At 47.4% G+C, this 22,105-nt stretch overlaps 1 protein-coding gene across 3 annotated transcripts in view; it reads left to right on the forward strand.

Annotated features, from left to right (window-relative positions):
• The window catches only part of Igf1r (insulin-like growth factor 1 receptor), a 294,388-nt gene that overhangs the window by 224,053 nt on the left and 48,230 nt on the right, over positions 1–22,105 (forward strand). For all 3 annotated transcript variants that reach the window (NM_001414181.1, NM_052807.3, XM_087638951.1), the window contains 5 exon segments: positions 3,918–4,069; positions 6,555–6,699; positions 15,867–16,081; positions 17,923–18,049; positions 19,482–19,720. In NM_001414181.1, coding sequence (NP_001401110.1) covers positions 3,918–4,069; positions 6,555–6,699; positions 15,867–16,081; positions 17,923–18,049; positions 19,482–19,720 — 878 coding nt within the window.

The raw sequence follows: 22,105 nt of genomic DNA on the forward strand, positions 1-22,105 counted from the left end.
ACTCTAGGCCAGTGAAAGCTTTGGCAGTCCAAGAGGGAGCGAAGATAATCCTCACCAGCACTCCCGAGGCTGGGGAGCGGGTCTCCTACTTCTCAGTTCAAGCCAGCCATGTTTTCTTCCAGAACCCGCTTTCTCTAGGCTCCGTTTCTCTGGTGCCTTCTGCCATCTTTGTGGCCACTGATTTTCCTTCCTAGTCTCTGAGGCTTCACCGTGGAAGCGGAGCTGTTTCTGACTGAACGGGCAGTGCTTCCACAAACTTGTCATGGGTGATATTCCTGAAGACAGGATTTTATAACTCTGGATACAAAGGACAGTCAGAAGTCTGGGGTTGCTGTTTCCTTTCCTGAGCAGAGCGGAGGGCTTTGGTGGAAGGTTAGGTTGTAATTCATCCTCTGCCTCCTGTGCTATACACACGTACACGTCTCTCAACATCTCAGAATGCAACTAGGAGGCTCCAAATGCTGCTCTCCTTTAGCTTTTGAACCAGTCTCCAGCTTAGGGAGGCCCTGGATCCAGACCCCAGCTTATAGGAGGTGAAGTGCTAGATCCCATCTCTGGCACACAGAAGGCCCTAGGTCTAATCCCCAGCATTGCTAACAGTTCTGTAAATACAAAGTGCATAGTTTTGCCATAGTCACTTTCTATAAAAGATGTTCAACACATATTCAGTAAGAAGATTTCCTTTTCCGCTGTAGTATTTGAAGATACCTCCACTGTAAGCTGATCGCTGGATCAAACCAAAGATTAAATGTTCTTTTACAATGCTAAGATGAAACGTAAATTCCTCCCTGTCTCATTTCTGTACCATTATCACAGCAAAAAGGGAAAGATTAAATATTTGTAAATGGTTAAGCCAGGGACCACAATGATTCAGAATTGTATAATACAGTCTACTAAAAATAAGGCAGCCGTGTTTTACTCATGTGTTGGCAGCCTCTGTTAGTCAGCTGTTTGTTACTGTAACAAACTACTTGAGGTAGACAGTTTATGAAGAAGAGGAAGAGAAGGAGGAGGAGATTGGTTTTAGCTCTTGGTTCCATTGCTTTTGGCATGTACGAAGGTCAGGCAGACCTCCCAGTAGACCCTATCTTACTAAGCAGTTGACTAAGCTATTACAAGGTGGGCCTTTGAAGGCCCTCCGAATCTAAATAATCACACAGTCTTGGGATGTAAAATGGCTGTACTAGTCCACATCTTGAGCCAAAGACCAGTATCTGGCAGTAGGTAGATGCTCAGCCATAATCCAGACAACACCTTCCTTCTGCAGCTGGGAGCCTTGGAGAGCTGGTAAGAGCATTGAACTCACTATGTCATATTTGACCTGCAAGTTTTCTTTCCTCTCCCTACTCAAGGCATTTGGCTGTCCCGGAACACACAATGAGGATGCTACGTATTCATAGGAGTTGGGTCTCCTTCCCTGCAGTGTGGTCTTAAAGCACTGAGCCACTGCTCCCTGCCCTTTCTCACAGTCTTTTTTTGTTTTAAAGTAAAGCACTATCAAGAAATAATAGCCGGCCCTCTCTCAGCCTTTGAAGGCTGTTTAGCACTTACTTGAAAGTATTTTTTAAATACTGTTTATACAAGAGTGAATTCTAGGAAACTTAAACTATAAATATGTAATCAGAACACATCCTTATTGAAATGTTTTTAACTGGGTTGGGGATTTGGCTCAGTGGTAGAGCGCTTGCCTAGCAACTGCAAGGCCCTGGGTTCGGTCCCCAGCTCCGGGAAAAAAAAAAAAAAAGAAGAAGAAATGTTTTTAACTGCTTAAACGATTCCTAGACATTTTAACAAAGGAGGAGGAAGTTCCAGTTTTTCTATTTGGATTTAAAAATGGGTTAGGCACAAGCATCGTCATGGTGACCCTGAACATTTACTTCATGAACTTGTCTGTAGTCCCTTTGTTCGTAATACCAGGAAGTGAGAACGACTGTGATGCCCTGTAAAATATGTAATAAAGCAGGCACACCCACGGAATATTACCGGACGAGGAGAAGAAAGGCTTAATTTCAAGGATGCTGTGCTCTGGGAAATACACAAACCTCAGAAGCCATACACGCTATGTGACTACATTTACGTAACATTCCCAAAGTGGCCATGGAAGGCACCTTAGCAGTTACCAGGAGTTAGGGATAGCGAGGTTCGAGACAGGAAGAGAGCAGCTACAAATGCGTACCATACAGGAGGACTTTGTCCTGGATCTCGATTGCAGTGGGGGAATTTGCAAATCTCAGATGGAGAAATGCACAGAACCCCACACATGTGCCAGGTCGCTGTGTTGTCCTTATGTTGGATACAGCAGGAGTTGGGAGCCTTGGGGGAAGTGTACGCGATGATCTGGACTGTCTTTGCAACTCTGTTTATGAAGCTGTAGTTACTTCAAAGTATGTTATTGTTGTTGTTGTTGTTGTTGTTGTTGTTGTTGTTGTTGTTGTTTATAGAGAGCTGGTTTTATGTAGTGTGTGTGGTTAAACTAGAAACACAAACGCACCACAAAGAAAATTCAGAAGGAAACCCGTCTCCAGGCTAGAAATGAGAACTGTCTGTTTCTCTCCAATTGCTCTGATAAAATGCCGTGACCTTAGCTACTTAGAAAACCATATGTTTAATTTGACTCAGGGTTCCAAGGGTAGAATCCAAGATGGTAGACTCGAGCTCGGCACCAGTCTTTTGAAGCCTTAAAGCCTACCCCAGTGGCACACCTCCTAATCCTTCCCAAACTGTTCCGTCAGTTAGGGACTGAGTATTCAAATGCATGGCTCTATGGGGGCCATTCTTATTCCAACACCACAAGCGAATGTGGCATTATAGAAAGCCAAATGTCCCCACTCTGGCTAGTTAGATCCAGTTCCCATGGGACCCTGTGAACACCTCAGTCCCCTCCTGTAATAGGAAATACGAAGGTAACAACTATTAAAGTTTTAAACAAAACAAAACTGTAGATAGTATTTTGAGAGAGGATGGAGAACTTTAATAAAAGCAGCTAAAATTTTACCCTGATCTTCTTTCTCTTCCTGAGGTTTCATGGGCTCATTTAAGAACAATAATTTGAATATAGCACCCCAGAAGAAGGGGTCATTTTTCTCACTCAGAAAAGCCGGCCCAGCTTCTCGGCCCTGATTCTGTATACAGCTAAGATCTCAGAAGGTTTAGCCCCAGGCTTAGCATTTTCTCTGCCATTTCCTAAATAATGGTCAGTTAGCAGGGAGCATGCCAGTGCTTCAGGCTTCTGGCTTCTGCATCTGTGTGGCACTAAGGGTAGCATTTGGACCAGGACCTCATTACAGAGCTGAGGAAGTTCCTGGCTTTTATCGTATGTGCAGCGAAACAACATTTGGATCAATTTACAAGTTTCTGCAAAGCACTTTCAAGATATAAAGTCACTTGTGCTTTAGCAAGAAAATAATGGACCTGCACTGCACCAGGTGCCTGTTGGAATCCTTCCCTGGTCTTTGGAATTAGACTTCTGTTAGTGTCAAAGACGCTGCTGTCCCTTCCCCACCACAGCCAGCTTTCCCAGCCTTCTCTGGCGTGCAGGCAAGGGTCTCATCAGAGAGCAGCTTCGCTTTTCCAGAGTCCCAGAGTGCCTAGGAGTCTGTGTCTCCCAAGTAGACCAGTTGGCTCCCCAGTCACAAGCCCATGATACCCACATGCTTCTTGCATGGATAACATATTTTGTCTAGAAACGAGCCACATGCTTTCCTCCCCCACAGTATGTGTTCCCTCTGTGTGGTTGCAACTTAGATGGCTTGCCCTGGGTAGGAGATACTGCGCGACCATTTGGATGTTTCGGCATGGTTCTTTCCTGGAATGCTGCTGTAATAACAAACAAAAAGCCCCCTTTCTGTTTGATTTGTTTGTGTTTTTTTTTTAATGCAAGGAAATAAACTCTTGGTGCACTCTTTTATCTTCCCCAGCATGTACTGTATCCCCTGTGAAGGCCCCTGCCCCAAGGTCTGCGGCGATGAAGAAAAGAAAACGAAAACCATCGATTCTGTGACGTCTGCCCAGATGCTCCAAGGGTGCACCATTTTGAAGGGCAATCTGCTTATTAACATCCGGCGAGGCAGTGAGTATCCACCCCACCAGACCAGTGGCTGGAACTCTTGGTTTACTTGCATCAACGCTCTCGCCTGGCTACCTCCCTTTAGTCACAACCAGAATACAGGCTTAGAAAAACAGCATGGGATATAACTAAGCCTCTTGCGTGACGTCTCTCCTGTGAGTTTCTCTGAATCATTAAGTCCAGATTAACAGGCTGTCCGTGTTTGAGCCGTTAGCCCAGAATATTTTCCTGTAAAAGAGGATCAGCCCTCATCTTCCGTTAAGCTACACCTTACGCAGGAAAAGCCTGTTCTGACACACACACAAACCTGATGGCTCAGACCTGTGAGCCAGCTCCTGCTAGCTGCCGCAGAGTCTACCCTTCTGTAAACCGAGAGTTGAGGAGACTAAGCAAAGGAAGGATTTACTAAATTGATTTTTTTTTTTTTTAGGAAGTCTTAGAGTGAGCTCCTGGTTTACTTCCGAGAGCCAGAAAGATGTGCCGTCCACACCTCAAGCTGTGGTCTGAGCCTGCAGGCTCCCTTTCACTTGGTGTAAACAGGGCTCCTGGTACATTCCTTTAGAATTGCATTCATGAACAGCATCTTCCATCAATGGTGGCAGAGCCCTGCAACCTTCTCCCCTCTAGTCTTTGACTGACAGAAAGTCCCCTAGATATGTGGCCTTCAGTTCCTGCCACTGGGACCTCTAAGTTGAGCTATTACTACGGTTTCATGGGGTAAAATGCTGTAGGCAGAAGACTATTCTTTTAACCTTTATTTGTAAATCTTTAGGGAAAGAAAGTTTTTCTTTACTTCAGAGAAAAAAACATCTGTCTGTCTGTCTGTCTATCTATCTATCTATCTATCTATCTATCTATCTATCTAGTGGATTACTTTTCCCTAAGTATTTGTTACATAAGTGAATTATATTCTTAGGGTGTAGAGGTAATAGAAACAAGGTGTTTTTGGTTTGGGGGATTTTTTTGGGGGGGTTGTTGTTGTTTTGGAGAGGGTTGTTGTTTTTGGGGTAGTGGTTTCTTTGTAGGCCTGAAGGTTTGCATTTGTCTGTTTGTTTTATAGGCCCCTAGTTTTTTTTACTTATTCCCCATCTTTCTACCATGGAGAGGACCCTGTTCCCCACACAAAAGCGTTGACTCTTGTGATACTAACCGAGCTGTACTTTTGTTCATACCAGATTTATTAATTTTCTTTGAATTTACTCATCCCCAGGGCACACCTTTTTGAATTCATAAACCTTGCTGTTTTATATCTTCCTGTCGTAGGAGATAAACGTGGTTGGGAAATTTGGCCCATGAAGAAGAAGTATTACTTGTCAGGCGTGGTGACCGCACACCTTTAGGCCCACCACTTAAGGCAGAGGCAGGCAGATCTCTGAATTCGGGCCTAGCCTGCACTACATAGTGAGTTCAGGATAGCCAGGGCCCTCGCCTTGCACACAGGGGGCCTAGGTTCAGTTCTTGGGGAACAAAGCACAGAATTAGCCGCGGCCACTCTTCTTCCCAGATTGAATTTCCTGTGGCCATTACATGCGAGGAGCGCTGTCTATGTTTATACATCAGGTGAAAAGGATGCTTCGAGGCTTGGGCTTAGTCTAAGGCTTTGTCCTCCTCTTCTTTGTATCAGACCAAAGGAGAATCTTTCACTAAATCAACCTTCAAAAATCAGGTAGAGTGAAATCTCATTCAAGGGACCTCGCCTAATTTATTATTGTCTTGGAATTTTGTCATAAGCTGAAGTTTTTGTTTCTTATTTGCTACGTGAAAGCTGAGTACGCAGAATAAAAGAAAATTCTGGGTTAATGTTACCCATTAGCAACTCTTCCTGCCGACTTTCTGGTTACAGAAGTAATTGTGAGCAGAGTAGAAGATTTAGAGATGCAGAAATGATTTAAAACAACAACACCACAAACTCCTTGCAGGCGAGGAATCCAGGGAGGGGAAGCAGGAAGATCCGGAGTTTGGCATCAGCCCCGTCTCAATGGTGGGAAAAGGTGCAACCATCATCGCTGTAATACTGGAGTATTTCCCGCCAGCCCTAGATGGAGTCTAAATATGGAGCTACAGGTTCAGCAAAGGCTGTTCTTACTGAGGCTGGGACAGGTTTGCTCGGTCCTACCATGGCACTGTGGAGCCAGGACCACCTGTCACAGAACATATTTAAAAGACGTTCCCTCCGTTTGTCAGCTGGGGCTAATTAGCAGCCTGGCATTTCTGATTTCACGTTCTGTTAATCAGCTTGGCAAACTCCAGCAGCCAGCCTCCTAGAAGTCTGCTTTCCCGCCTCAGAGGCCTTGTCCCAGTGTGGCTTGTGGAAAAAGGAGACTGTTGTGTGTTTGACAGGGACGGTTGGTCCTACGCCAGCCTCCTCGCTTCGCTCCCCCAAACAAGACCTGCCTCCCATTTGTCTTCACACCGGTGTGTATGAATCCGAGTACAGTGTGCCACCTGACCAGAGTGACTCGGTGACACAGACTCCTTTTTTCTCTAGATAACATTGCCTCGGAATTGGAGAACTTCATGGGGCTCATCGAGGTGGTGACTGGCTACGTGAAGATCCGCCATTCCCATGCCTTGGTCTCCTTGTCCTTCCTGAAGAACCTTCGTCTCATCTTAGGAGAGGAGCAGCTAGAAGGGTAAGCGCTCCGTATTCTCCTGTCACAGAATTGCAGCGTGCTGTGTCTCTCTACAGTTAAATTGTGTGTGTGTGTGTGTGTGTGTGTGTGTGTGTGTGTGTGTGTGTGTGTGTGTGGTGTGTGTGTATGTATGTGTGTGGTGTGTGTGTGTGTGTGTGTGTGTGTGTGTGTGTGTGTGTGTATGTGTATGTCAGAAGACAACTTGTGGGAGTCAGTCTCTCCTTCCGTCATGTGGATCCTGGGGCTCCAACTCAGTTCTTCATGCCTGGCAGCAGCTACCCTTACTCTTTCTGACTGAGGCAGCTCACAGCCCCGAGTAGTGTGCGTCTCAAACTTGCTAGGGTAACATACCCAAATAAGAGCCCTTCCTTGTTAAACAGAATAAAGGCGGAACCCCAGGCTTGCTCCTGCTGCCTGGGTGGTCACCTACCTTCCTGCTGTAAGTGCTGTGTGGAGTTGTGATTTGGCCACTCTCAGGACACTGCCAATCTGGAAAATGGGTGTCTTCATTCTTAGGTACAGTCATCAGGGGTTTACATACTGCAGTAGTTACTTTCTGTCGCTGTGGTAAGACACCTTGACCAAAATGACTCAAGGATAGAGGAGCTTATAATGGGGAGTAGCCATAACAGTGGGAGAGGCGTGGCAGTAAGCAGGAGAGACGAAAGGTTAGAGCTCATGTCTCAAACTGCAAACACGAGACAGAACAGGCAGACTGGAAATGAGGCGAGGCCATGAACTCCCCAAGCCCACTCCTGGTGTGCTTCCTCCCACAAGGCTGCACCTCCCAAAGGGTCCACAGTCTCCCCAAGTAGCACCAACACCTAGGGCCCTGTGTTCAGATATGTGATCCCACGGGTGACGTTTCTCATCCAAACCACCACCACGTGAGTCTAAGCTAGGCCGCTGAGTTAGCAGTCAAAGGTATTCTCAGGGAACTTTGCCTGCAGGACTGACACCAGTCTGTCTGCAGTACTTAACTCCCAGGGAAATTGTGATCTGTCTGACTCTTAACCTGCCTCAGCCTACTGTGCTCTGGGTGTGGTGTGTGTGCGTGCGTGCGTGTGCATGTGTACATTTGTGCACACCTCCAACGGAGGTTCAAGGAGACACATGGTGTCTTTTCTTCTCCATCTTATTTTTTTGAGACTGTCTCTCACTGAACCTGGAGCTCACCAGTTTGTAGACTAAATGGCTGACAAGCCTCAGAGATGTCATTGTGTCCACCTTCCAAGCCTAAGATTTCAGGGCCGTGTTGCATGGGTTCTGGGCATGGACCTCGGTCCTTGTGTTTGTACGGGGAGCACCGGACCACCTGACATCCTCGCCAACTTCTTTTCAAACAGAGCATGAAGACTTGCAAAGTGCGGACGGTTCATTTTGCTACAAAGTATCTCAACTTTGCAGAGCTTGTGTGCTGGTTACTTAGTGCTGGTTACTTGTGTGCTGCTACTGACTTAGCTTGCAGGATTTGGAGTGTTGATAGGGGTTGGGCCTTCTGCACAGAAATGCTTTACAAGCTGCGTTTCAAAGCAACTGTGGGTTTCTCAGCAGAGGGTAGAGCTGGTGCTTACCGCATGTATGCACGGCTTCTGTCCAGACCTCGGTCCGCCTGTGCCTTTGCTGTCCCCTTTATACATTTACTTTGGTTCTGGTGTAGCTCTGAGTTAATGCTCTGACATTTTATAAATGTATCAATTAGGCAATCATTTCCCTTAGAAAGATGATGGTGGGAATATCCAAGGAAGGCTTTGTCCTTGCTAGTGTGTCTGGATGAGGTTTCTGTACAACCTCCAGTTTTTCTCACGTCAGCTCTGTCCTAGTGCTCCTGATAGAGCCAGAAGCAGAGGTTCTCACCCCATCTTCCCACTGGGATCAGAGAAGCTTCAGAATAACATCCTTGCAAATCCAAGGCATGTGCCAGGACCCTGCCCAGAGTATCACAGTCATTCTGGTGCTTCCAGAACTACATGAGGCCATTGGGCACCCTTGATTCATTGTTGCTTGTATTAAAACTTAAAGTGAACTGCAACTCCATCTCGTTTCATCTCGTTCCCCCCAGTAGATCTGAGCTCTGGGATCCCTGACATCGGGAAGCACTTTTTCTTTGGCAGATTAGTAGCTGTCAGATTTGTTAGTTACTTAAGGATAAGCTTCTTCCCACCCCACCCCCTTTTCTCTCACTGAGCGAGTGAGATAGGCATAGAAAGTCAGAAGGAGGCTTTGATTATTTTTATTAGGATTATTACATGGTATGATTATCTTATCGTTGGGGCTTAACTAAAAGTATCATACACTTTTGACGTTGCTGAAAATGGAAGACTGGATTTTATTTCCAAGAATATTTATAGCCTCTTTTTTCATTATTTGAAACTTAGATATGAAGTACCAGCCAAGTCTTTTCAAGGATGCTGGTATTCTGGAAGCTTCCCTGGAAAGCTTAGGCCCCGCCCTGCTGTTAGCATTCGAGAAGGGGGCGGGGCAGGTGAGGCCTGGAGACTGCTGTGGAAAGCAGCGGTTCTCAACCTTCCCATGCCCTTTAATACAGTTCTTCATGTAATGACCACCCCAACCGTATTTTCATTGCTACTTCATAACTATAATTTTGCTACTTGCTTTGAGGCTGTCTCTGGGTAGGATATTTGAGATCTCTGGTCTGCCTTGCTTCACCGGTGATGAAATCCAAAGCTGTTTGAGGGGGTCACCCATAGCAACGACTCACCTTTGTCTCTTGAAAAGCATTAGGCTCAGCTGGTTCTCTTCTTCCTCATTGGTTCAGTAAAGCAGAGAAAGGTCTGTGATAAGCAGATGAATGTAGGTAGTACAGAGCGTAGCTTTCAAAGTACCCCAGGGGAAAGGAATGAGGTGCCCTGGGTACCAAAAGGAAGACTCTGGTGGAGAAGGCCACACAGGCTTCTTCTGAGTAGAGCTGGCCTTGAAGGGTTTGGGGACTAGAAAGTGCAGGCGCAGAAGAGGAGAGAACACATAACAGCATCTGGGCCTGTCCCATATATAGCTAGCTCTTGGGGAGGTAGGCAGTGCTAGTAGAACAGGAGGTACTGTTGCACGCAGATGTGGAGGTTATTGTTTAGGTACACCTTGGGGCACACTGGGGCTTTTGAGGAGAGGTGCATTAGCAGAGTTATCTGACATTTAATTTCAGGGTGCTGTCAGTTTACTTCCTCCCAGTGTTTCCCAGATGATGTGATACTTCACAGTAACAGGGGAAGGGAAGCTTTGCTGTACTCCTCACCCCAAATCAGACAGTAAACTTGGCGTGGGGGAGTTGCCAGTGCAAGCGTGAGCAACTTTCTGAGTATTTCTGTGTTCTTTTGGCACATGGCAAGGATTGGAAATGACTTCGTCATCCCTGTGATGCTTCTAAGGTGTATGCCACTTCTGGTTTTTTGGTTTTTGGGTTTTTTTGTTTTTTTTTAAGCAATCTTGCCTCAACTCATTGTTGAAGGGATCTATTCCTTGAATCTTTAATATAGCTGCTGAGAACAACATAAATGCTTCCAGGTGGCTCAGGAGAATTCTGAAGCCTTTTGTTTTGGTGGGAAGAGGAGCATTCCCTCATGAATGTATCCTTCAGCCTTAGCTATCCAAGAAAGCACTGTGGTCCACCTCAACCTTCTGAGCAGCCCCCATGGGAACACAAGCGCTTTGCCTAGCGTGTAGTTCCTGTGTTCTCTTCCTGGGCCTGCTTTCCCGTGTCATGCGTGCTTACCACCAGCCATTTCTGTAAGCTGATTTCCAGGCTGGTGTCGGGTGAAACAGAATCCCACCAGAACAGACATCAGGGCAGACGGCGCAGGATGGTGCTTGGTTAGCAGCAGGACCCTCTAGTCACAACCATCACTCTCTCCGTCATGTGACAGACACATCTATAGAATCTCAACCTCAGATAAGGTCATCGGAGTTGCAGAGATGACTCAGTTGCTAAGCGCCCTTGTTCAGCAGTCATGAGGCCTCGTGTTTGAACCCTCAGTGGCTGCTGAGCATGGCTGCACCTGCAGGCAACTCCAGGTGGTGAGCTGAGGCAGACTGATCCCAAGAACCTGCTAGTCACCTGACCTGCCTGACCTAAGCCATAAGGAGCTTCAGGTTCCATGAGAAGGCCTGGTTCAGGACAGTGGGGTGGAGAGTAACAGGAGAGTCCAGTGTCATCCTCTGGCTTCCTCTCCTGTGGCCAGAAACCCACAGCTGTATACTCAGGTACAGACCCAGAAAGGAGAGCAAAGGTTTTCTCAGAAGTAGTGGTGTGGTGCAGGGATCGAACACGCAACCTAGAGTGCATGGTGTCTGCCACCCTCTAACATGGGGATAGTGGGACAGGGGAGTACGAAGAAGGACAGTCAAGTGTTTTGTGGGGGTATGGGGGTCGTTTCTTTTTGAATAAGAGAGAAAATATTTCCATTATCTGAAAAATGCTCTGCTTTGGGCAACCTTGGTTTGGGAGCCGTCAAACAAATTAAAAGCTCAAGTTCTTCAGTGCTACCAAGGATTATTGTCTTGAACAGAAGAAAAAAACTACAGGAAGGTGGCCAGTATAAGAGTCGGAATTCTCGGTATGTTTAGGCTTCTCTACCCTTTGCCTTCTCCGTGTTTTGTAATGTCTCCTGCAGCTCCGGGACTAGACCCTATCGTAACCACGCTTTAGCACTTACTTGGGACTTTTAAATTATGTACAATTAATTATGTTGCCTGGCAATTCTAGGCTGTTCCTAGAGCTAGAAAAGCATATGCATGCCAGTATCACGTATGAGTGCTCATGGCAACATTTTTCATAGTAAGTGCTTCCTCAAAATAGTGCATTGGGTCTAATCTAAGGGTTCATTGGTATAAGCACAAAACACACAGCGAGATACTAGCTAACACCCAAAGGACTGGATCATGGTACCTGTAGCATCATGGGTGAACAGACAGGGGAGATTCCTCAGGGTGGGAAAAGAATGGAGGGCAGGGGGTTCAGCCTGATCTAAATGTTCTGAATCTGGGTGATGGGAAGATGATCGGCCATCTGTATAAATTTATGGAAGCCCATGGAGCTGTATATTTATAGTGGGTACAATTTTAGAAGGTAAATCATACCTCAGCAGAGCTGGTTTTAAAAAGCACTCAGGAACAAGCAGCCTTTTCTGTGGATCTATGTGGTGCTTGGTTTAGTTTTGCCTGGGTGTCTATTTCCATGCTCGCTGAGCCTATGTAGAATGGGGCCATGGGCTTGAAGTGAACCATTATTCTCCAGATGGGCTGAGTAGTAGTGTAAATGGCTGTGCTGGTGACAGCTTCGGTTTGCTGGCTTCTGATGCCCTCTAGAGACAGCTGTCAGCAGGCAGTAGTAGTAGTGTCTCCTTGCAGAATTGAATAGGAATGACTGGTTGTGTGTTTCCAGGTTGTCTCCCAGTATGTCAGTAAGGGCTTGAAAGAGGGGTCCCGTGCAGGCTGGAGGCCTCAAGCTCAGCTCTGCCTGTGTCGAGATGCAGGACTTACCTATTCTCTGTGACTTTGTTCTGGGGGACTTTGACAGTTCAGAGAGTAGCACCAGGTCATCCTATGCCTTTGTGAGGCGATTCAAAGCTCACCACATCCTTTTATATTTAGCTCAGCCGATTCTTCCAATTGGCCTCAGGGCCCAAAGAGACGGAAAAGACAACCTCCGTGGGTGGCTGATAAACCCAGCCCTAAAGAAGTCAAGTAAACCACTCGGGCGTCCCTTCACGAGCAGTGGAGAGGGCACTTGGGCCTGGTTTTCAGTTCCTAATGTGGAAGGTTCTACGCTCGGTGCCTCGTGGTCTTCGGGTGTTACTCTTAGCTCTGTGGCACTCAAAAGGGAGCCGGCGGTGCTGGCTTAGAGTCGGTCACCACAGATCACAGCTAAGTGTGGGCTGTGTGCTTATAATGGGACAGTGCCCCCAAATTGTTAGCCAGCCATCCTAGTGGGTCTACACATTGGCAGGTGAAACCCAGCCAAGTAGAGGCACAGAATCCTAGCACTTGGGAGGCAGAGGCAGATGGATGCCTGAGTGAGTTCCAGGACAGCCAGTGCTACACAGAGAAACCCTGTCTCAAAAAAAGAGAGAGGAAAAAAAAAACAGAAAGGAAGGAAGGAGGGAAGGAAAGGAGAGAGCTAAGAGCCAAGTTATCACACTGAGTAAAACACTGGGGTATCATACGGCCTGTAGGAGCCAAAAGAAAAAAAAATGAACGGTTCAGGTTTTTGGGTTTTTTTTTTTTTTGTAATATTCTAAGAAGGTAAAAGGCAGTGAACTTAGAAACGATTTATGAAGTCGTATTTCCTGAGTGGTTTCCTTAACTAGTCATTTCCTTAGGAAAACAATGACAGTTCAAGCACGTTAGTGGTTTGAAGGTCTGTAGACAAATCTCCACCAGGAATCGTCTCTTAATTCTCACCTGATTGTAGAAGAATGTCTGGGAAGCAAGCCTCAACAAGGGCTGGGAAGCCAGCACCGCGTTGACAGGCACCTCCCCGGCACGTTGATTATTATTTTGGTGAAGATTTTTCTTTTTCTTTACCTTCTGCAAGGCTCCTCAGTGCCTGGGTTTTATTGATATTGGTATTCTGCCTCCCAGCCTTGTCAGCATTGTTTAAAGACAGAAAAGTTTGTGTTTACTGTGAAAAGATAATCTTGCTTTTCAAAGTGATTAGTCAAATACCCTGGGTTTCTATGTGCCTGCCATTCATTTGTCAGATTCCTAGTTTCTAATTCACGCTTCCTCCCTGGGGAGAAGAAGGTTTGGTTCAGAAGGAAGGTGTTTTCTGTTTCCTGCTCTTGAAATTAGTTCACTAGGAGGCCTTGGCCTGGATTGAGATGGAAGTTTGACCTGATTAATTGGCCCTTGTATCCGGCCTGGAGGTGTCTTCAATAACAGGAGATTTTTGTCCCCTGGGGCTCTCAAGACTTGGGAGCAGCCAGACCTGTGAGGCAGTAGTTTAAAAATGTCCCATGGTTAGGAAAGACACATGAGACCGGGTCCCTCCACCATTACACCTGTTCTTCAGTTGTCTGGCTGTCCTATCCACCATCAGTATGAGTTAACATTGGGGGCTGGAGAGACGGCTCAGCGGTTAAGAGCACTGACTGCTCTTCCAGAGGTCCTGAGTTCAATTCCCAGCAACCACATGGTGGCTCACAACCATCTGTAATGGAGTATGATGGCCTCTTCTGGTGTGCCTGAAGACAGCTACAGTATATTCATATACATAAAATAAATAAATTATTTCCTTAACACAACAACAAAAAGAGTTAACATTCGTGGATCCCATAGTGGCAGTTCTGACTGACAGTCTGTGTGTTACAATCTAGATTCCTCTAATCAGGGTCTTAGCTTCCTATTCCAAGACACAGGCATGGTGAGGGAACATTCCTTCTCACCAAAGGCTTGCTGGCTCACCAAGCCCATCCGTGTGCAGACCCTGTGCTGAAGCATGTGTTGAAGAGCCTGAGGAGGATTGGAACTTCCGTTTACCTGTGTAGATTACACTTGAGCACCGCCTCCTAGATGTGAGGACGCTTTGAGTATAATTTTATTTTGCTATTGACTTTGATACCTGTAAGAAGGATGTATGTCCAGACGTCAGAGGAGAGCCTTACAGAGTAACTGTTTTTTCTTCCTTCATGGGGTCCAGATCACCAGACTTCTGCTGTGTAGCCTTGCCCCCATGAGCCATCTCACTGCCTCCCATAAGGACTCTTCAAACCAATGAGAACTCAGACTTCACCTGATACACTCCTGTCATTAGGAGTGAGGTGCATCAACGCTGCCCTTAATAGTGCTGAGGAAACAGTGTCTTGTGCTGTGTTGAATCCGTGGCTTTACCTGTCCTAGGTCATCTCTGAGCTCCCTGATGAGTTCCCTCAAGGAAGTGTCAAGAGCTTCTTGGCAGCCCTGTAGCTATAATTCATCTTGCAGTATGTGAAGGTCGTGTTGAAGGCACACCCCGCTAGATAGTGGCTCTGATCTGCGTGAGGACTCACAGCAGACCGTACATAGGTGGACACAGCCTTTACGGCAGAGCTGGACTTTGGGATGCATTTGTCTGGTCTGTGGGTGAATTTAGAAACTGCTTTGTTTAAAAACCTCTGGGAAGAGTAGGGGGAACTAAGGATGGCAAAGAAACAGGGAAAAGGAGAAGGGGCTCATGGTCCAGGAGGAACAGACCGTTTGCTTAACTAAAGACTCAGACTGTCTACAGATGAACTGCCTGCAGGTCTCGGTGGTCAGGGACAGGGATGAGTCTGCTGCAGGATCCTTCTGCAGACACCCAAGTAAAGTCCTTGCTCTCTCCCTGCCCCAAGATAGGTTCCCCCTGATACTAGGGTAGCCAAAGATAGCTGTCTTCCCTTTGGTCGTGCCCACGTCTTCCCTCTAGTGGGAGTTGAGCCTTGGAAACAGTGCCAAGCCCAGACTGGTACACTATGGGTAGGCCCAGGAGTGGTGTAACCAGCATTACCTGTTAGAAACCGAGATTCCTGGCCCACTCTGGACCTCTGTACCAGAAGCTCTAGCGGTAGGAGACACTGAAAACAAGTTGTACCTACGAACTGTGGAAAGCCACCATGTTAGACACTGCCTCTTGCTGCCCCTATGGGAGATCCCAGGGAAACACTGGCGTTTCTCCTCTCCCATATTTTCAGGGACTGAAATGAAGGCTTCTTGCAGTGAGAGGCAGATGTACAAGAGGCAGCAGCCAGGCTGTCTCCCATCCCATCATGCACTGCTGATTGGGCATGGGTCGGATTTATCCCGGGGGATAATGGCAGTCTTTGCTGCTAGTATGTAAGCTGTTCCGGTTGAGTAGCGGAGCATGTCTGTTCTCCTGTAGGCTGATTTCAAGCACATTGTACATACCTGGCTCTGAGAAAAATAGCCGAAGGCATTTCCAGGGGATGAATCAAGGAACATCCTTTGGTGGGAGAAGCTTTGTGTGCTGGTAATAGAGGTCATAAAATTAATTAGTGTCCTGTCGATTTCCAAACATTGTCCTTGGCTCATCTTTCCGCCAGTGGTCACAGTAACTGCCTGCTTTTGCATAGCCCCAGTAAGCAAACCCCTTATTGGTTCGGAGCCACACTTGCTCTGTGTCGCTGGAGGGAGCCGTGGGCTCGGTGGGTTGCTAATGTGGATATCTGTGCTTCCAGAAACTACTCCTTCTATGTCCTGGACAACCAGAACTTGCAGCAGCTGTGGGACTGGAACCACCGGAACCTGACCGTCAGGTCAGGGAAAATGTACTTCGCTTTCAATCCCAAGCTGTGTGTCTCTGAAATTTACCGGATGGAGGAGGTGACAGGAACAAAGGGACGGCAGAGCAAAGGAGACATAAACACCAGGAACAACGGAGAGCGAGCTTCCTGTGAGTGACAGCGTTAAATCACTGTGGCTGCCACAGTCAAGATGGCAGCCATTCATGGGCGGGCTCTCTTTCACTTTGGACTGTCAAAGCACTGCAGCTGGTACCTGGCCTCTGCGTGTGTCTGCACAGTTTGTGGGTGGGTGCCTGATATATCCGTATTGATACATTTTTCCAGAGGATCTGTTTGAGTATATTAAACATTCAAGCAGGTTCTTAGAGCGTGCACAGTGAAATATCTTGTCAATATGAGCAGACAATATTTATTAAAGAGCTAGTCTGTTCCAGCCCCATGAACAAGCCAGCTCTGTCCTGCATCCCCAGAACAAAGTGAGCCCAAGTCCTTGAATCCAGAATGCTTTTCACATTTTAGACAATGTAATAATACCATCTAGGTAATACAGTTTTCACCCTAATATCTCATAGACGAGAGTTCAACCTGTTAGCACAGCCCTCTCCAAATGTGGCCCCAGACGTGGAATGTCTTTCTCTAGCCTTGTATGGAGCCAGGTACACTCCTATAATCTCAGCACTTAACAGGCTGAGGCAGGAGGATTGCGAGTTTGAAGCCAGTTTGGGCTACATCAAAAGACCCTGTTTTAAGGAAGCAAACAAATGCTAAAGCTCTATATGGCCCTCCGTCTTTATGGCACTAGTGGGGAAAATAAGGAGTCATGTGACCAACATCTAGTCAGATGTACGCATATATACGGAGGGAGGGCTAGCCTTGTCTTCTGAGTATCCAGATTTATCTGATACCCTCATGATCCAGGAGGCATTTTGAGAAGAGTAGTTAGGCAGAGGTGTGAATGTGCACCCTCACCAGCACCCTCACCTTCCTGCAGAGTCCCCTGGCCTGTTCCCCATTAAGACCATAGCAAAAGCCTGCAATTGAAACATTTCGAAGTTTTTCTCCCTTAGAGGCAGCTAGGGACCTGCCAGGTCATGAATGCACCAGCCATTTATTTTCCTTTGGAAGCACAGTCAGGGTTCTCTCTCTGGGTGACACTTGAGCAGGACCTGCCATGCTCTGGGGGTCTCTGTTAAGCACATTTTGCTGACTTCTCAGGGTTTTGGTGTTCTCTGTCTCTTGCCTTCAGCTCATTGGTGAGAGCAGTTCGGGCAGTTTTGGGGTTGAACACAACTTGATGGGATATTGACAGTCATTTCTCCCACCTTACCAGCTAGAATGCAGTGCTAAAATCAGGACAGTCCCCACACCTCACCATACCTCACAGCCAGGGTGTACGTGCCAGAGAGCACACGGCCTGCCCAGGTCAGTGCCCACCCAGTCTCATTCCTGCTAGAAGACTCCAAGGAGGTCCTGTATCCTTCTAGCTTGGCACCCCGTTCTAGCTAAGAGAAGCTCTGTTTTGTGGCTTACTCGCGGTCTTACACATGCCTTGTGTAAGGCATACTCTGTGGTCGCTGCACAGAAGCCAGCAGATGCCTATACCTACAGGACTCGCTGTTCTCTCAGTACAGCCTACAGGTTTGCAGTCATTTAACCAGGTCCCCTTTACCCTCCAGCATCCTATGAATGATCTGAAAGGCAAGGCCACCTTGTTCGTAAAGAGGCCCTTCTCACGGGGTGAGAGACAGTTACAGGTTCACGCCCCATCCCCTGGGCAGGTGACCAGTGGGACAAACTGACCTGGAGTGAAAGATGAACCTGTAGGTTCTATCCCCTGTGAAATGTTTGGACTCCTGGTGGAAAAATCAGAATGCTACCTACAAAATCCAGACAGAGCTTAGTACGGACAGCCAGCCTCGGGAAAGATAGAAGTGTTAGTGCACAGACAGGTGGGTCTCTGTCACTCACGGATGCACCTCTCTGCCCCCAGGTGAAAGTGATGTTCTCCGTTTCACCTCCACCACCACCTGGAAGAACCGCATCATCATAACGTGGCACCGGTACCGGCCGCCGGACTACCGGGATCTCATCAGTTTCACAGTCTACTACAAGGAGGCGTGAGTTTGGGCCTGTCACTCAGACATCAAGCTAGAGGGTGGGGATGGCCAGGTGGTTGTATGCCTTGGCTGAGTAGAGAATCTTTGGGGTTCCTGTGAAGAATCAGGCCAGGTGACCACCTCATCCTCACGTGTCCTCTTGTCACGTTAAACTGTCCCAACCTGAGACAGCTAGTCAGGAGAGTTTACACTTCAGCCTTTCCATTGTTTAGATGGTATTTGAGTAGGTTCACCTCAAGGGGAAAAAGGATGAATTTTAAGAGAACTGGATCCATCCAAACTATCATAAGCCATATGTGGACTTGGTTAAAATATTGTTTTAGCCTCTGTCCCCAAAATGCCCCATGGGATATACTGTTCTCACCGAGGTTACCCTGAACTGACCCATTGTCTTCCAGTCACTTTATGCATATGTGGTCTTGCCAAGACTTTGCTCTGGGTCATGAGCCCTTTAGAATTAAAGAGGAACAGAGAGGGGCTAGCCTAGCTGTCAGCATTTCCCAGGATCTTCTAAGAGTTTCCCTGTACTGATAGGAACACCTTGCCTGCTCAGCATTAGAGCTCTCTGAGCGATCTCATTCTCCCACTAGGCCTCCTGTGGCCGGGTGGTTTCCCGTCTATGTGGTCATCCGTTTTCCCAGGTGCTCATCTTCCCAGAAGCAAAGGTGCTAGTGGCAGTGCCTGGCGCCTTCGCTGCTGCTGGACCTGGGGTCCTGGGAACTGTTATAGCCCATGGGAAATAGAAAGCTCACAATCTCTCAGCATTTGCGTAAGTGGAAGGCACCCATCTCCCATCGTGATTGAACACAGGTCATGTCAGTACAATTTCAGAAGCCAGTGGCTAGCGGCCCTTCCATCTCGTGAAGGTAGAGACCCTGCCCACAGTGCCTCTGTGGAGAACCCTCCCTTCCCTTCAGAAGTGCTGCCAGCATGCTGCAGTGTTAACTGATGGTATCACTGTGCCACTTTCTGAGACAATCAGGAAGCAAAATATTTGAATATTATGAGATAGCTATTAGAAGCATCAAAAAATAGCTATTATCAACTTACATTGTAGAACTCTGGGGGCGGAGGGGGTAGGAAAGTTAGTTTTGTTCGAAAGTTATCTCTTATCAGTTTAATATTTGCATTAAACAGCCATGCTTGAGAGGGACATCGGCATCTGCGTGTCTTAGGAGCAGCGTTTCCGTCCCTGTGAATACGGAACTTGCCGTCTCTAAGGCTGCTAGTTCGGTTCTGTGGTTCATAGCTGCCGAGCTCCTGGGTCCAGATGCTTGACTTTATTCTTGTATAGAAATCTAATTGACGATGAGTTTTATTCGGAATTCCCGTTATAGAAAGTGTGACACGCTCAGCCCCTGGGGAAGGTTCCTGAGAGCTTTGATGCCAGAGCCCTTCAACATTCTGTGGCCTGTGTTGATTTGTCTTGCAGACCCTTTAAAAACGTCACGGAATACGACGGGCAGGATGCCTGTGGCTCCAACAGCTGGAACATGGTGGACGTGGACCTGCCTCCGAACAAGGAGGGGGAGCCTGGCATTTTGCTGCATGGGCTGAAGCCCTGGACCCAGTATGCAGTCTATGTCAAGGCTGTGACCCTCACCATGGTGGAAAACGACCACATCCGTGGGGCCAAAAGTGAAATCTTGTACATTCGCACCAACGCTTCAGGTATCTACACATCGAATGAGCACCCCCTGCCACGCCATGCCATCATTCTCTGACTTTTTATAAGCTGGCTTTATTTATGTGAGCATAGTGGGGCTGCAGGGCTAGCAATGAGATGCCTGTTGCTGCTGCTGTGTTATATTCTCAATGCCAACACCTTCAGTTCTCCTGAGCCGTTTTCTAGACTTGGCACCATCTTAATCGTCAATCCCTCTGCTCTACGGCAATGAACCAGTGTTCTCCAAGGCAGTAGGATGGTTTCTTTCTGAATGCCCAGGATGTAGCCACCTGTGGGTGGTCTCATCTGTTTCAGTGCAGACTTTAGGAACCGAGGTGACACTGGCCCATGCCCCATCTAGTGACTTGATGGCTCTGTATCTTTGTTCTGCACCCACCAGCCTCCCAGCAGGCATAGAGACCTGTGATACCCGCTCACTGACAGATCCCTTCTCATCCTATGCTTATGCACAAGTTCCCCAGCTCCAGAACCTAGAAGTGGGAAAAGCAAACGTGTGTGCGAACTTATATCCCAAGACTACAGGTAGAAAGGTGTGCGTCACTGTAAAGATAATGACTGACCTCTTGCAACAAAAATCCCACAGTCCGAGGGGCTTACAAAGCAAAGAAAGATACTTCTCCATTCCAAGAGCAAAGCGTTGGCATTTTGTGACTGGTTGGAGCCAACTTCCTGGCCTATAGACACATCTGTTTGATGTGCCCTCACGTGTCTAAAAGAGCACACACAGGGTTCTCCAACCTTCTTTTCTTTAGAATGCTAATTCTGTAGACTACAACTCTCTCCTCGTGACCCATTCGCTTTGCAGAGCCCCAACATTTGAAGGAGAGGGTTTCCACATAGGGATTTGTGGGGTGAGGAGAGCACAAGGTCTACAGCACCAGTAAACGTTCTGAGAGCAGGTTCTGTTTTGGCGAGGAGGGTGCGTGGAAATATCACAGACTTGTACCTAAGTGGCAGAGTGAGAAGATCTTAACGATAACTTAGAGCTCCTTTACCCCACTTCCACCACCGTGCCACGTTAGAGAGCCCATAAGCAGTCACAGCCATACCGCGGACCCTCAAGTGTTCATAGAGAGCCCATAGCAGTCACAGCCATACCGCGGACCCTCAAGTGTTCATAGAGAGCCCATAAGCAGTCACAGCCATACCGCGGACCCTCAAGTGTTCATAGAGATCCCATAAGCAGTCACAGCCATACCGCGGACCCTCAAGTGTTCATAGAGATCCCATAAGCAGTCACAGCCATACCGCGGACCCTCAAGTGTTCATAGAGATCCCATAAGCAGTCACAGCCATACCGCGGACCCTCAAGTGTTCATAGAGATCCCATAAGCAGTCACAGCCATACCGCGGACCCTCAAGTGTTCATAGAGAGCCCATAAGCAGTCACAGCCATACCGCGGACCCTCAAGTGTTCATAGAGATCCCATAAGCAGTCACAGCCATACCGCGGACCCTCAAGTGTTCATAGAGATCCCATAAGCAGTCACAGCCATACCGCGGACCCTCAAGTGTTCATAGAGATCCCATAAGCAGTCACAGCCATACCGCGGACCCTCAAGTGTTCATAGAGATCCCATAAGCAGCCACAGCCATACCGCGGACCCTCAAGTGTTCATAGAGATCCCATAAGCAGCCACAGCCATACCGCGGACCCTCAAGTGTTCATAGAGATCCCATAAGCAGTCACAGCCATACCGCGGACCCTCAAGTGTTCATAGAGATCCCATAAGCAGCCACAGCCATACCGCGGACCCTCAAGTGTTCATAGAGATCCCATAAGCAGTCACAGCCATACCGCGGACCCTCAAGTGTTCATAGAGAGCCCATTAGCAGTCACAGCCATACCGCGGACCCTCAAGTGTTCATAGAGATCCCATAAGCAGCCACAGCCATACCGCGGACCCTCAAGTGTTCATAGAGATCCCATAAGCAGTCACAGCCATACCGCGGACCCTCAAGTGTTCATAGAGATCCCATAAGCAGTCACAGCCATACCGCGGACCCTCAAGTGTTCATAGAGATCCCATAAGCAGTCACAGCCATACCGCGGACCCTCAAGTGTTCATAGAAATGAATTTTCCACACAGGCCTCTAGTCCTGGGAATGGGTTGCTTTAGTGGAATTTCGAGTGCAACTGAATACATTTTTCATCCTAAAATTTGGGAGAAATAATTCCCAGTGAATCGTTGCAGCAGATTTGAGATTTGAGGAAAGAAAAACAAAAGCAGGAATGCCTTCTTATTATTATTATAGCAAATTCCTAAGAAATCTCGTTCTCCTTCCTAAATATTAAAAACTGCATTTGTCCTCTGGCCTCAAAAGTGCTTGTGACTGATAATGACATACTTAGTCCCTCCTGTGCCTCT

The sequence above is a fragment of the Rattus norvegicus genome, chromosome 1 (genome assembly GCF_021556685.1).
Source record: "Rattus norvegicus strain SHRSP/BbbUtx chromosome 1, alternate assembly SHRSP_T2T, whole genome shotgun sequence".
Taxonomy (NCBI): Eukaryota; Metazoa; Chordata; class Mammalia; order Rodentia; family Muridae; genus Rattus; species Rattus norvegicus.